The sequence below is a fragment of the Aulonocara sp. 'chitande type north' Nkhata Bay genome, linkage group LG3, assembly GCF_057382095.1.
Source record: "Aulonocara sp. 'chitande type north' Nkhata Bay isolate Kocher_YH1m ecotype deep benthic linkage group LG3, A_spYH_male_GT1.1, whole genome shotgun sequence".
Lineage (NCBI taxonomy): Eukaryota > Metazoa > Chordata > Actinopteri > Cichliformes > Cichlidae > Aulonocara > Aulonocara sp. 'chitande type north' Nkhata Bay.
Window position 1 is genome coordinate 66,010,127 of NC_141346.1, and position 16,181 is coordinate 66,026,307.

At 43.1% G+C, this 16,181-nt stretch overlaps 2 protein-coding genes across 3 annotated transcripts in view; both read left to right on the forward strand.

The window, feature by feature from the left end:
* LOC147336641 (NACHT, LRR and PYD domains-containing protein 12-like) overlaps positions 1 to 16,181 on the forward strand; it is a 327,736-nt gene that overhangs the window by 198,098 nt on the left and 113,457 nt on the right. The gene's annotated exons all lie outside the window — the stretch shown is intronic.
* LOC147336653 (focadhesin-like) lies at positions 5,427 to 16,039 on the forward strand. The gene is made up of 5 exons (XM_086285524.1): positions 5,427 to 5,469; positions 13,349 to 13,450; positions 13,547 to 13,674; positions 15,556 to 15,682; positions 15,797 to 16,039. The coding sequence occupies exons 2-5, from the start codon at positions 13,382 to 13,384 to the stop codon at positions 15,962 to 15,964; spliced, it is 492 nt and encodes a 163-aa protein (XP_086141650.1). The 5' UTR covers positions 5,427 to 5,469; positions 13,349 to 13,381; the 3' UTR covers positions 15,965 to 16,039.

The window sequence follows — 16,181 nt, forward strand, 5'->3', positions numbered from 1 at the left end:
TAACTGTGGATGGCCTCGTGTGTACGGAAGCTTCGTGGTGAAGCGCTTTGGCCTGTGGGAAATGTAGGAAACACCAGGACGAGCTGCGCACCGCAGTAAACAAACATGCTGCTCTGTCTTGGGTGGTCGGCTTTGCCATTTCCAGATTGAGCGTTGTTATATATCTGGGGGATTACTCCTGATTAATTATTTGAGCTGTCACGTACTATGTGGCTGTATCAGTGTGAGTGCAGCTCATCATGGTGTGTCGCACTAATTTAATAACAGTAGATGTTAGCCTGATGTCCTCTTAGAGACCAACAGAGCAACGCTGCTGATTTTATTTTTGTATTTTATAGTTTGAAAGTGACACTTGGGACACAATGAGTGTGCGTCCCAATGTATTGTGCTCCTTCAGACACAGATCCACACAGCATGTGTATATAAACCATGGAAGAAGCAGAGCTTTCATAGTGACACACTGCTCAGCTTCACAGTGTATGTGACACAGGTGGGTCACTTGGATGGGCAGAGGTGAGGCCTGGTAAAAAGCTACAGCTGTAAACTGTGACAGTGCTCATATAGGGGGCTGTTGGGGTTGTCTCACTTTTGGATGCAGGCTCCAGAGGCCGTTAGGGGAATTGCAGTTTTTGGCACTTCTGCATAGGTTTCAGTTTTCAGCCCTGGAGGTGCCGCCTGATATGAGGTGACACTTTTGTCTTTGTCCTCTCACCGTCTGTGAGAGGTGGATATCCACCATGTGAGTCCCTCCCTCTCCACCAGTCGGTCAGACGTCTGCCCGTCCTCCAGTCTGTTTCGGCTAAAAGGGAGATTTTCCTTCCTGCTGTGGCCGAGGGCTTGCTCATTGGGGTTGAGCGGTTAGTGGGATTTTCTCTGTACTTCGTGGTCTGTGCCTTCACGTGACTGTTGTTGTGATTTGTTGATCACAGAGACCTAAAAGACCTGGTGACCTCTAATTTCCTGCTTCTAAATCCAGACAGAGGCTGTTGTGCTCGGCCCTAAAACTCTTAGAAACAGCATCATCGTGGCCTCCAGTGAAGCTGTGAGGAGCCATCTTTGAGCAGAATATATCATTCAGTGTGCACAAACAACCACGTAGGTCTGTGAACTAAGCTGAGAGTGATTCTAGCTGCACGATTGTGAGTCAGTGTTATCAGACAGGTGCCATGAAAAGCCTCAAAGCCTCCAGTTAACCTGAAACGCTGCAGCACGAGTACCAACAGGAAGTAGAAAGAGAGCATATCTGTCACATATTAGCTCCTCTTCACTGACTCCCTGTTAAATCCAAGATTTAAAGTCCTCCTTCTGACAGACGAGGCCTCGAATAATCAGCCTCTGTCGTCTCTTAAAAAGCTTGTAGTACAAAGTTATACTGATAGAGCACTCCCTCCTCAGACTGCAGCCTTATTTGTTGTTGCTAGGTAGAATAGGAGGCAGTGCCTTCAGCTGTCTCTCAGTGGCCCATCTCCTGTGGACCAGCTCCCAGCTTGGATTCACGAGACTCCCCATTTAGTTTTCGTGTTTTTTCTCTAAAGCTTATTGTTAGAACTGGATCAGGTGTCTCTGAGCCGTATCCCAGTAACACTGCAGTAGGAGGGCTGCTGGGAGACTTCATCATCTATCACCATGTTCTCTTTGAAAGCTACATATTTCTTATATAAGATAACGTAATCAGGCACTGTTAGCATCTCTGTTTGAACACTTATTAATAGATATACACGACAACACACTGCCACAGTACTAAAATAGTTTAGCAAAATGCATTTGGAAACAACAATGTACACGTCATGTAAGTTCATATAAAGTTTCATCCAGACTGATCACATGTCTCTGAGGTGAGGAGGAGCAACATCACCTCATTACATCATTTTATTCCCTGTTCACAACCACAGTTTAAATCATGATTCAAGTACAGATTTGAAGCTTTAACAAAAGTATTGCTTTCATTTCTCATAAATATTTTAATGCTCTCACCACATTTATTGGACAGATTCATTTTAAATATAAAGATTGTTTTTAATACCTTGATGTAAATCCTTTGCAGATGATGCCTCAGGTCTAAAACTGTATTCCCAGTATTCCCAGTGTGCCTCCTTAGTGTCATGGTAACACGTTGGCTCAGGAAGTGACAAAGTCACTTTTTAAAGGCAAATAAGAAGCTTTAAAAAATAAAAGCTGCCATATGAAACAAATGGAGCTTCCTGCTGTGGTGACCCCAGAGTGACTAAAGCATTTCTATAAACTAACACAAGAATAAACGAGAACATATCAAAATGAAAAGTAACTGCCATAAATCTCATGTACTTACACAGAAAAGTCAAAGCTCTGCCCATCAAAGCCCCGACTGTGATGACCTCAGGGCTCCACCACAGCAATCACAGGCTGCCACTGTGCCGCTGAGTGCTCTCCCAAAAAGCCGCGGCCCGTCAGGCCCGTCGGGCTCGTGCAGTCTGAGTGTTGCACAGCAAAGCCTCCGTGGTGTCATTTCTAAAGCATCGTGCTCATGCATTGTTCTGGCCTGTATTGCTAGTGCAGACCTAGCATTACAGCACAGCCTGTATTGTTTGCTGTATAGGCAACATCCTGTAGAAACCGCTGGCACTGTTTGGTTTCAGACTTTCAAACCATTCACAGCCATGAAACAGGACTGAGCTTATTTTCAGCATCACCTAAAATATAATGAAGGCTTTCTTTATGTTGTTGGAACGTCTTCTTTATGTTGGTGACACGTTTGAAAGTGTTCAGATTTAAAGTGCAGTGATGTGTGTGTGTGTGTGTGTGTGTGTGTGTGTGTGTGTGTGTGTGTGTGTGTGTGTGCACTGTCACGCTGCTCTGACTGGTCAGTGACTCTGTTCTACATATTGTAGTAAATAAGCTGTTGATAAGATGAACAGGTGCTGACTTACCTGTTCCTGTTTTTGGGAGCCAGTAAACAGGCTGCTGGTAGCAGGTGGACAGTACAGCCTGGCTTATCGTTATGGTAACAGCAGGTGGGTGGGACTGGGTGTGTTTGGGGAGGGGCTTGGGTTACTGTGTTAGTATATTAATAGTATTCAAAAACAATATGTGTTTACTGATGCTGCTCATCCCCTCATTGTTTAGTATATGTAATAAATAATTGTTATTATTATCAATATTATTATCAGGTTAAGTGAAATTCATTCAGTCCAACTCAAAGAGAATTTCTATTTGTGCAAAATATTCCGTTTGCATAACATCAAGAAGCATAAATTCTTATTAAAATATATAAGAAAACCAAAGTGTTGTTTAGTTCGTGGGTGGATGGCTGAAGGGTAATCTTGGTTTCCTTTGTTTGGGACAAACATTTGGGAATATTTGTTTGAGAGGAAGAACTTTACATTATATATATTATATATATTATATATTATATATATTATAACACACGATAACTTTAAATGAATGTCGTGTTTTTAATTCCGCTCCGGACTCGTGAATCTCAACCCAGCAGCAGCGGTAACGTTTGCACGTCCTCTCCCGTTAATGCGGCAGGTAAATAATCAACTAACAGTGCATATTATGTTAGCGCGATCTGCCTTATTACAAACCTGCCATCACTGTGCATTTAGTGACCATGATGAGACAGACAGAGTCTGGCTCAGATGCTGGCAGTTCTCGCTGCAGTCTGCCGGTAGCGTCTCCTTTCAGGCCAGGATAGACGAACATCACCGAGCAGTGACTCAGTTTGTGGTCAAAGGCTTGCACCGATTTTCGGTAAGTGAATGTGTTTAATTGTAGGCAAGGACATTACTGGATATTCTTGTGTAATTGCTACAGAATAATTTATGTTACACTTTGTTATTGCTACAGAAGAATATTTATTTTATTATTTTACATTTACATATTTCTTTCCTGGGGACCCTGTGACACCCATTGAAGAGCCGTAGGCTGTGGATCTCTTAAGATCTCACTGTTGGGTTTGTAAGGCCATGTTACTCCTAAATTTCTACCTTGTTCAAAGAGAAGATATAAAACAAAGTTCTGAGCTAATCGACCTTAGTGTTCTCCTTTTTTAAACAGAATCGATAAAGAATCGAAAATGGAACCGGAATCGTGAAAATCTTATCAATACCCATCCCTATTTGTCGGTACTGCGCAAAGTGGCCAACAATCCAGCAGCAGCGACCGATTGGCTGTTGGCGGTCAGCTCCGCCCTGTCGTCCAGCCAGCGCCTGTCCTCCTCTCTTGTCCTGATTGTGACTTATCTCATCATCATGGGTCAGGAAAACATCTGCCAGCTGGCTTTGAAAGCAAGCCAGGCTGTCGCTGCTGCCGACCCCTGCCAGGTAGATAACCCACACAACTGTTCTCTTAAATCTGTGGACTGAATATAAAGTAATGCATGTTGTTCCCTCTGACATGTAGATTTGTTGTATGTAAGGGAGCTAGCTTGTGTTTGTCTTTTTAAGAGCAGGAAACACATGTTGATAACCTGGTGTTTTGGCACCAACACATGACTTTGAAATGGTTCAGATCAGCAGGAAGATAAAAGCTGTCACTGCTGTGTGATTGCTGCTGATCTGCTGCCGTATAAAGGGAGAGGTTAGGGAGTGCTCTAAGGGGACAGACCTCCCTCTGGACTTGTGTTGGAGTCACTAGCTGCAGATGAAGTGTGAGTTTACCCCTCATTACTCAAGCGTGCACCGGGCCCCAGAGGATTCACCTTCTGCTCTAATTGCTCCCAGAGTGCTGCACACACTGGTGTTTGGATGCACTGGTTGAAGGTTGTTGGCATATTTGAGTCCTCTGGAGATCTCTGCTCGCTCGTACTTGTCATGTTAAACGTGCAGCAGCAGGTCTTTGTTACAGGAAAAGCCAGAAGCTAACCACTATGAAACCTAAATGATGATTTACTGCAGTGATTTTGATTCAAAGTGATGTTTTTGGCTCGACAGCATTAAACGTGTCATCGCTCAGCTTTATTTTCTTTGCCCCTCCCTCTCGCTCTCGGGCCGTGCAGGTGAAGCGGTCGCTCTGCAACAGTTAAGGCTCGGAGTGCCATTAGGTGTGTGGTGGTAATTAAGCTGTGACACTGCACAGCAGCGTGGTGTGTCTAAGGACCGTGATGCTGTCTCACTGTTTCCTTATTTGTAACCTGTCTCATACTAAAGTGTCAGGACTTCATGTGTGATCTTTGAAGCTTTAACTGACTGCAGAGTACAAGATGGGCACCACACATTTAGTATCACAAGGGCAGACTCAACCCTGCTCTATCTGTTTATGCTGAACATCCTGTGAAGCTGTCAGTTTGTGTGCACGTACAGGTCAGTGATGCAGCCTCTGTACGGTCTGACAAAGTGCATTTAATGTTTGGTTGGTGTGTTTGCTGATGTGGGTGTTTCCCTCTGCAGGTCCCGCCCCTCGTGCTGCTTCTTTTGTTCAAACTGACCAAAGAAAAGAATCCTGGCTCACGCTGTTCTCACAAGCCTGCCAAACCTCGGCACTCATAAGGTACGACTAAGAAGAACCTGTACTGACTGTGAGCGTCTGGAGACGGGGCTGGAACATCAGCAGCACCTTTCTACTTCATCTGAGCGCTCACAGTGTGTTTTAGTCCATCATACACACATGTGAGCTTTTATCTGTGGGGTCATCCAGGTCATGTAGTCTGAGGAGCTTTTCTTCATCCAGGAGGATGTCTGTACTTTTGCACAAGGTGAAGTGTTTGCTATGTGCCAGGGAGCTGGGATATAACAACAACACCTCATCCATGCTTAGGCACTACAGAGCTTTGCATGAGAATAAGGGGAACACCGATTGTGGAGCAAGACCAGGTGAGCCATCAAATGTCATGATAATATAGCATGCAGTAATGTTACTAAATGATATAACAATATTATACAGCTGTAATAAGTTACGTGTGTGATATTTATATTTGTGCTTTGTCTTTATTGTCTTTCCTCAGGAGAACAATCTCAAATAGATGAAGACCAGGGGCCCGTTCTTCGTACCTCGCTAAGTAAGTTAGCTGGATTTGATTGTTGACGATTTCGCGTGATCTTGGATCGTTCGGTTCCCCGAAGCTCATCCGGGACTTGCTGTCATAGCAACAGAGCCGTAAGCGTAAACCTGCTCGGGAGCAGGTTTACTTTATGTAAACAGGATTAGATCGCGGCCACGCAGGTATGTCCGCTTCATTTATACGAAAGCAACAGCGATATTCCACCACTGTTTCACCATAAATAAATAACATCAATGTAACTAAAGATAATGCAGCACTTGATCCTTTTATTGATCTCACACAGATACATACAGGTCATTTCCTAAAAAAAGGGAAATGTACTATTAACATTCTATTACATGTATGTGATTATTACAGATGTAATTCATATTTCAGAGTAGTAATTGTAAATTACTTCGTGTAATCAAGATGAGAGACCACGGCTATAAAAGCGAAGGTGGATTTGGGAAGTCTGTCGCAGCCATGTCCTGTCCGTTTACGCGAGCCACCCATTGCGGAAGGTGCAAGATTGATAAGGAGAGTCCTCAGAATCCAGCGCATATTGCGGGACAGACAGGATCCTTTAGCTCAGCGCGACAGTGTGCTCATTGAGAGATATCGATATTCCCGTGAGGGTATTATTTACTTAACCAACTTGTTGACGAGGGGGTGCAGGACCACCACCTGTCTTTTTTGTGCTCTGCCCTTTTCTTGGTTGCTGTTATGAACAAACAAACAGATTATTTCAGGGTCTCTTTTCAAGAGACTAAAAGCAATATAAGTGATAAATATTACCATTCTGTAGAATATTCTTATATTTCACTTTTACTTGTGCCCATGTTCTAGTGGGTCCTGTTGTGGCTCTAATGTGAAAGGGGATATAATGTAACATAATATAATATAATGCCATATAATATTGGATAATATAGTGTAATATAATACATCTACCCTACTGCCTACTGGTGTTGGCCAGAGGGGCCGATGGCGCGATATGGCAGCCTGGCTTCTGTAAGTCTGCCCCAGGGCAGCTGTGGCTACAACTGTAGCTCGCCTCCACCAGTGTGTGAATGTGAGAGTGAATGAATAGTGGCATTGTAAAGCGCTTTGGGTGCCTTGAAAAGCGCTATATCAATCCACTCCATTATTATTGTTATTATTAAATTACTTACGAGTTTAATTTGTCAGCAACTTCCTGCCAGCCCTCGCTCCTTGCTTTTGCAGCCTTTGCAGTGTTCCCTTGCGTTCTGATTAAACTCTGAAACTCCTGAAATCCCTCACTCAAGAGTTCTTGCTCTGCTGCCAAAAAATACCGAGCGCGCTCCTTCGACATTTTCGCCGACCAATCAGAGGGTTGCCGATCAATGTTTCTACTATCGATGCGTAGCCCCTTTTACGACACCCAGTGATCTCACATTACTTCATCCAGCTGTACTAATCGTCAACAGCAGGTGTGTTCGGAGAACCGGATTAGCGAGCTCACGGTTAGCGCGATGATTTGGTCTTAGATATGTCATTTGATCTTGGATGTAGTAAGCGACGTACGAAGAACGGGCCCCTGGTTAGCATGGTGATTGAGGACTCCCAGCCATTTAGCATTGTGGAGGACAAAGGATTCAAAAGATTTGTTAAATCATTAAATCCTAGCTATGTTCTCCCCACTAAAAAGGCCATAAAAGCAGTGAAAATTTAGTTTTTACAGAATAAAATGTGGGCAGGACTGACGCCTCAGTGTGTAGCTGTCCATACCTCAACGTTACAAAAGCACAACTACTGTCCACACCCCAACCACACCTCACCTCACAGTAAATGATCATTTCCATTTTAAACATTTCCAAATTATCATTTTCCATACTGCCAGTATAAATATACAAAGTATACTGCCATCACTACAATATAGATGTTTTACACACTCCTTTTGTTGTTGACATTTACAGGCTGTGTGCAAAAGGCCACACTCTTCAAATTCATGCCAACTAATATTTTTACGTCCAGTAGATGTCCTACTAGAGCAAATGAAGCTTTAAGAAGCTTTGCGCTGGGATGAACCAATTGGATGAAAAGCTTAAGTGCTTCATGAAGCTTCATCTGCCCATCACTAGGTTTTATTGACCCAAAAATATGAAAATATATTTAACAAAGCCAAAACTTAAACAGGCAGACTAATAAAAGAGGTCAACTCAATAAACTAAACTCAAGATAATAATTAACAAAACCTCAAACAACCATATGACAAACTGAACTGATGAAATTACACACAGGGGAACTTAAATACCGGTTTAGCTAAACCAAATGACACACACGGGGGAAAACAAGATGGCTGCCATATAACCAACTAATACAAAACAATTAAACACACATGAAACACCCCCCAGGCAATGAAGCATGTGGTGCAATCCAATTAGGCTGTCAGTGGTACTTCAGGTCTCCCAGCCCTTTGCCACACCTTTTGCCAGACAGGAGGAGAAGCCAACCCCCAGGTAACTCAAACAAAGAAAAGATGTATTAATATAACATAAAACGGAACTTTGACCTTGCAAGGTTAATATGTGTGCACACTAGTGATGGCCAAATGAAGCTTTCCGAAGCACTGAAGCTTGTATTGAAAAACGGTTCATTACTCGAAGCTTTTCAACACAGTCCTCTCTGGTGACATCTGGTGGCCAAAAATATGAAGAGCAGCTTGAATCCACAAAATAAAACCAACCGCTTCATTATGATTGCCCACTCTACAGAGTGGAATCCTGTCTGATATTGGGCCTCCGTTGTGTTGCTTTGAACGTGTATTTTTTGGTGGTTAAGAAAATGTGTTTTATTTGTTTAATACATAGTTTTAACCAGTAAACTCTCCTTGTTTAAACATGCACCATGGTGTGGTCTTTCTTTGCTTGTGACTTCTTGATGTTGGTAAATACAATAATTGAAAAATACCACTTTACATATATATACATATAATAATGTAAAACACATTATGGAGTATGCTTCTGCTGTGAGGTCCTGCCTCCATGCACTTATGCAATTAATCGCTAGACAGGTGTATTTATAAATAATATTATATTAAGGAAATTTTCCCAGACATATTTTTGACCTGGGGGTAGAATTGATTGTGAAATGGAAAAGGAAAATGCTTATGAACTTGCAAATTAAAAACATGATGCATGAACATGAACACACTGAGATAAGACAGGGACCTTCAAAGTAAAACAGGAAACACATAACACAGACTGAACAAAGACACAGACTCACATGCAGGCACTACAAAGGGAACAGAGACGTGGGACCAGGGCAGACACAGACACTGACTGGACGTGGAAATACAGCAGACAAGGAAGACAGCAACTACGGAACACAGACAGAAAACCAAAACACTAAAACTCTAACCAAACCCCACCCAGAAGACCTTAACTAAGAAAAACCCGTAAAGCAAAGCTAGAATATAATGAAATGACAAAATCAAATAACCAAAAACACAAAACACAGGAACCCTAACAGTATCTGTCACCATCAAAACACTCCACAAATCCCGCGAATGATTCGCTTCCTTATAAACCATCAAATCAGATACTGAAGCAGTTAGGTTCTAAATGAAGCTTCGGACGTCACTGATCACGTGACTCTGGCCAAACGAATCAAGCTTCGACACAGTGCTTCAGAAGCAGTGTGTTGATTTTTTTGACACACGCACCGGAGCTTCAGCTTCAAGCGGACCATCACTAGTGCACGCTAGTGATGGCCAAATGAAGCTTTCCGAAGCACTGAAGCTTGTATTGAAAAACGGTTCATTACTCGAAGCTTTTCAACACAGTCCTCTCCGGTGACATCTGGTGGTGAAAATTTTGAAGAGCAGCTTGAATCTGCAAAATAAAACGGACTGCTCAATCATCACTGCTCACTCAAGAGTGGAGTTCTCTCTGATATTGGGCCACCGTTCCATTGCTTTGAACATGTAATTGATTTTGTTTTCTCGATTGGGGGGCTGAAAAAAATGTAATGCGTATTTGCGTAATACATTTTGATCAATAAACTTTCCCTATTTAAACATGCACTATGGTGTGGCCTTTCTTTGCTCATAACTCCTTGATGTTGGTAAATACAATAAGTGAGCAATATATATGATAACGCACAGCACATTATGCAGTATGCCCCTGCTGTGGAGTCCTGCCTCCATCTACTTGTCATTTAATCACTGGACAGCTGGACAGGTTCATACAAAATATTAGATGAGGCCAATTGTCCTATACATATTTTTGACCTAGGGGTGGGATTGATTGTGAACTGGAAAGGGAAAATGCTTAGGAAGCTGAGTACGGCTGCATCGTTACCGATTTGTAGAATCATTTTGATTCGATACAGGATCCGATTCAATTTGATTGGAATCTGGAAAGTTTTGCCTCAGTCAGAAATATTACAGTTCTGATCATTTAACAGTATATATCCATAATTTCGTATCTATTAAAAGAAAGCTGACACATGTGAGACTTAATTAGAGATGTAAACAGAGAGTTATGAAACCTGCAGCTGCAGAAGCCAGCGAAAAAAAAAGAGGCAAACACAGCGCGGACCCGACGACACATCAAAATCTGATTCTGACGCGTCGGGTCCGCGCTCTGCGTTTACGTTTGTATGCAGAATCCGTAAACCTGCTCCCAGTTACTGTTTTAGCTGTTTGGTGTTTGACGACATGTTGTGAGGTTTAACCTGAGATGCTGGCGTTTCAGGCATAATAACGTTAATTTACAAATCGACACGGGATTTTAATGAATCAATATCACTTTATTCAATTTAGTATGGATTGTAATCAGAAAAGCGATAATCAAAACCCACCCCTAATCAAGAACTTGCAAAGTAAAAACATGATCTATGTCAGGTAGCCCTTTTGTTATTTACATTTAAAAGGAGGATTAGTGTTACTGTGTGCTGGCTGAGTCGGTTTCTTTTCTTAGAAATAGTTTCTCCTGCCCTGGAGAAAATCCACTTGCATGGAATAGAAGAGGCTGTGGAGTGCAGGAACCACACTGCAAGCTGGTAGATATGCAGGTATTCCTGGGTCCTGCAGACTATCACCTAAAAACAATAAACAAAATGATTTTCTAAACTGTAGCAATGTAATGTACGTATAGTGCCAAATACATTTTTGTAGTCTTCATCAGCTTTAATTCACATGGAAGTGTTCCTAAAGTCATATGCTGTAATGATATTTACATTATGAAAACATGATTTTGGACATTTCAGGTTTTTCACTTCGGCAGATAAAATGAATTGAGCAAAATCAACTCAAAATATTCCCACACGCCATAACGTCCTCTCTTCCTCGCTGGCTCCATATCTGTCAGTGGAATGATCACCTCTTCGCTATCTGTCACCATCAACACACTCCACGAATCCAGTGGATGATTCACTTCCTTATATCCGTTTGAATCAGGTACCGAAGCAGTTACGTGCGTAATGAAGCTTCGGACGTCACTGGTCACGTGACTTTTGCCAAACGAAGCAAGCCTCGACACAGTGCTTCTGAACCAGTGTGTTGTTTTTTTCGACACACGCTCCGGAGCGTCAGCTTCAAGCGGGCCATCACTAGTGCACGCCATATAAACATTGGAAGGTGTGATGGAAAAATAAATACATTTAATAAAGAAACAATATTGAACAATAAGTAGAATATTTTAAAGTAGTGACTGTAAATTAAACTAAAGTGAATCAACGGGTGGTGAGGTGTGGAGCTTACCATGTGTGGCATGCCATCACAACTGCACAAAGTTGGCCTTTATGGAAGAGTGGCAAGAAGAAAGCCATTGTTAACAGAAAACCATAAGAAGTCCCGTTTGCAGTTTGCCACAAGCCATGTGGGGGACACAGCAAACATGTGGAAGAAGGTGCTCTGGTCAGATGAGACCAAAATGCAAAATGCTCTGTGTGGAAAACTAACACTGCACATCACTCTGAACACACCCCACTGTCAGATATGGTGGTGGCAGCATCATGCTCTGGGGGTGCTTCTCTTCAGCAGGGACAGGGAAGCTGGTCAGAGTTGATGGGAAGATGGATGGAGCCAAATACAGGGCGATCTTGGAAGAAAACCTCTTGGAGTCTGCAAAAGACTTGAGACTGGGGCGGAGGTTCACCTTCCAGCATGACAACAACCCTGAACATAAAGCCAGGGCAACAATGGAGTGGTTTAAAACAAAACATATCCCTGTGTTAGAATGGCCCAGTCAAAGTCCAGATCTAAATCCAATCGAGAATCTGTGGCAAGATCTGAAAACTGCTGTTCACAAATGCTGTCCATCTAATCTGACTGAGCTGCAGCTGTTTCAAAGAAGAATGGGCAAAGATTTCAGTCTGTAGATGTGCAAAGCTGGTAGAGACAGACCCTAAAAGACTGGCAGCTGGAACTGCAGCAAAAGGTGGTTCTACAAAGTATTGACTCAGGGGGGTGAATAATTACGCACACCCCACTTTGCAGTTATTGATTTGCAAAAAATGTTTGCAATCATGTATGATTTTCGTTCCACTTCTCACGTGTGCACCACTTTGTGTTGGTCTTTCACCTGGAAGTCCAATGAAACTGATTCATGTTTGTGGCTGTAATGTGACAAAATGTGGGAAAGTTCAAGGGGGCCGAATACTTTTGCAACCCACTGTATTTTACCTACACATACATTCTTGTATTTAGACAACACCTGAGGGATAAAACAAACTGTAAATGTCTCCAGCTGGTGTTAACAGCACCACTAACACATCTGTGCTGATGGGGTGTGTGTATCTGTGATCTACAGCTCATGTCTGTCACATCAAATGCAGCTGAGTTTATGTAGATCCATAAAGCACAGCTGATCGTCCTGCGCTGTTTGTGGTCCTGAAATGAACCTAATAAACAAAGATGTGTTTTTGAGGTTTATCAGTGTAAAAGCAGAGATCAGACTGATGTCCATCAAATCTCTGTAATGCCATCTCTGTGCACAAATGAATGGCACAATATCAAGAGCAACAAATCAAACACTGCATTAAACAAACTGTGCTAAATATTAGCACCATTAGCAGGGCACTGTGTGTGGCAAATGTTGGTAAATCAGTTTGTGCACATAACTGAAATGTTCCCCTCTCGATGTTTAGCACTTTGACAAAGGAACAAAGAGAAATTCCCACGTCTTCCACACAGTTTTCTCTGTGTGAACACAGTGTTTCTTGTACCCAGTTTGTAGGAGCTGGGATTGGACTCCACCACAGCAGCCTCTGTGTGGGATAGATGCAGTGCTCTGTAGTATAAAGCACTCTGTCAGTGAGCTGGACTCTCCAAACCAGCAGTCATCGTCTAACATCTGCCTTCTTCAGCTGTAACCGTGTGTTTCTCTTGTAAACTTGGCTCTGATCGTATGTGCTGTAATATTCCAGCTTTGCTTCCCGATCGTGCTGCACAGTCTGCACATGCTGGCCGGCTCCCCCAAGCTGAGAGCAGTGGGACTGCGCCTCATGACCGCTCTGTGGAAAAAACAGGTTTGCAATAATAACGCATTACTATAAATGTCATATTCATGTGTTCAAAGCTTCTGTTTGTCTTTGATTGTGTGCTGCTTTGGTCATGTCTGTAAGGACCGGGTCTACCCAGAGCTGCAGCGTCTAATGAGCCAGCAGGACAGCAGGGTGGTGCTGGGGAGGGACGCCCAGTGGGAGCAGATCCTGGCCAGGGCCGCCTGTGTCAGGGACATCTGCAGAGAGAGGTGGGTCCTCCCATACTTACAGAAACAGTGGGCACTTCCTACATTCACTGGTTCATTCATTCAGTGGACTGTGCATGCACAGTGCAGACAGTGTGAGCTTCCAACACCAGGATTCTTCATCTTCCCTTCTAATGAGTAATAATCACTGACTGGACTCTTCATAGATGTTTCTGCTCAGCAAGCTGATGAAAGTTCAGAAACATAGAAATATTTGTTTTTTCAGTCACATCACATCAACTTTGCTTGTTAAGATAAATGAATGCACTTTGTAGCTTTGCAGTGAATGAAGCCTCAGCTCAACGCTCCACTGAGTCCCTGTTTCTCCAAAAATCAGCAGGAGTCCAGTTTTAAATATTTCCGTACAAATGTCCAGAGCAGCTACACGTGCCTGAATCCAGAAGGATCAAAGTCTTACAAAGTTCAGTTCAAACAGAGAGACTGAGAGGCAGCTAACTTCCTGTCTCTGCCAGACTATCAAAATAAAAGCATGAAGCAAAAGAAATCCAACTATGTCAGTCTGTAAGCACTGCTTCCCATATAATACAACTCTAAGCAAGTGAGCCATAACTTTATAGTTTTAACTTTAATCCAAACTATATTCATCATATAAACTCCACAAACTGCATCCAGGCCTTTATGGCCTTTATGTGTGTTGATGAAATAAAACGATGACTTTATTTGATTATTTCCTTTGTTCTAACCAGCTGGTGCACACTGTTCATCCTCCCGGGGCCTGTTACGCCTGCTAACATGTACATGCAGCTTTTTTAGCAGCATTAGTGAAAACCTGGGAAACCCTCTGGATATATGCTACAGTACAAATTTAGCAAATCATTGAGCTGTTTCGTTGTTTTCACAAATGCTTACGTTTTTCTTCCCCTGCCAGTGGTGGACTCCCTCAGGTATCGGTGCGTTGGTGGTTCTTTGTGTCTGGGGGTGGGCGTCCAGGTACACACTGGCTCACTCCTTGGCGGCCGCTTATCGGGGCCTGGAACCTGGGGCTCGCTCGGGCCACTTCGGAGGTGGGGTGCCCCCGGCCTCTCGGCCTGGGGCTCGGTCACTCAGGCACAGCTGGCTGCTGGCGGAGCTCACGGGCGCGTCACTGCAACTCCCCCTGGCTTCTGTGGCGCGGCTGCCCCTCTGTTGGTCTTCCATGGTCTCTTGTGTTCTGGGGGCCTCTGGATGTCTGGAGTTTTGATCTCCTCCATACCTGCTTCATACCCTGGAGGACGGGGCTGTGGCCCCCCCACACTCCCTAGCAGATCGTTACATGGAGAAACCTTTGGAATACAAGCACGCTGATCCACACAGGTATGCACACAGGTGTTCACTGCTCGTGGACTTAAATTACACCTTTCTTGGCTGCTACTTCGAAGCACATCTGTCCTGCGTGCTGCACAACAACATTGAATATTTAGTATTTACTGCTGTTTACACTAAGCTAGATTAATGCGATGGTGTTGTGTTTAGTATGTTGCTTTGTTTTTTTTGTTTTTTTTTGCTTGTTTTCTATTCTTCTCTCAACAGGTGATCCAGGAGATTTTTATTTTTTTTGTTTTGTATTGTTTAACATTGTAACATGTAACATTGTTTTTCCTTTCCTTCCTCTTTCTTTCTCCCTTTCCTATCCCTCACTCATGTCTGTCAAAAAAAACAACAACAACAACAAAAACAACAACAACAACAACAAATGCTTACGTTTGCTTTTATTGTAAAACATTTGCAGCCATAAGAGTTTGCAATGATAAGAAGCTGTGTTTGGCATTTACTTACTTACACGTGTCCTGGCACTTTTAATGCTTTTTTCTTAAATAAAAATGGTAACAAAATTAGAAGAAACACATTTCCCACTTTGTTCACGCTGATGTGTGTGTTAACCAGGCCTTACCAGCATGCAGGGGACATGGTGGCTGCCATTTCACTCACTTTAAAACAGTGCAACAGACCAGACCTGGTAACCCCGGCTGCTCTTGTTCTGCAGGGACTACAGGAGCTGTGTCGAGCAGAGGTACCTCGCCTGTCTCCATTTGTCTCTTTAAATTCAGGAATCATCATTTTTCTGGATCATAACTTTTGAATCTTTTCCAAAGTTCTGGTCTTAAAACAAATCTTTCTTTCTCAGGTGGTGGATATTATCTCAGCATGGAGAACTGTTTGGCCTGAGCTCAGCTGTCACTCACAGCCAGAGGTGGTTCAAGCCATCGCTGAGCTTTTGGCTCTGGTGCCTCAGCTCACAGTTAAATCAGAGCAGTACGAGGTGCGTCGTAACGTTCATGTTGCTCTGTGTTGAGGAGCTAACAGAGCGACACAGGAACTCCACCAGGTTATGTTTTTCTCTGTGGTTCTGTCTGTAAACAGGACTCTCACCAGCTGTTTGTATATTCTAACCTCACTGTAGAGTCACATCTCTACATCACTGTGTTTGGTAGCTAAAGTTAGCACATCAATGTAAAGCTGGGTAGAAGCACAAAGTACAGACGTGTGAGGGTCCAGTCCTCAGAGTCCTG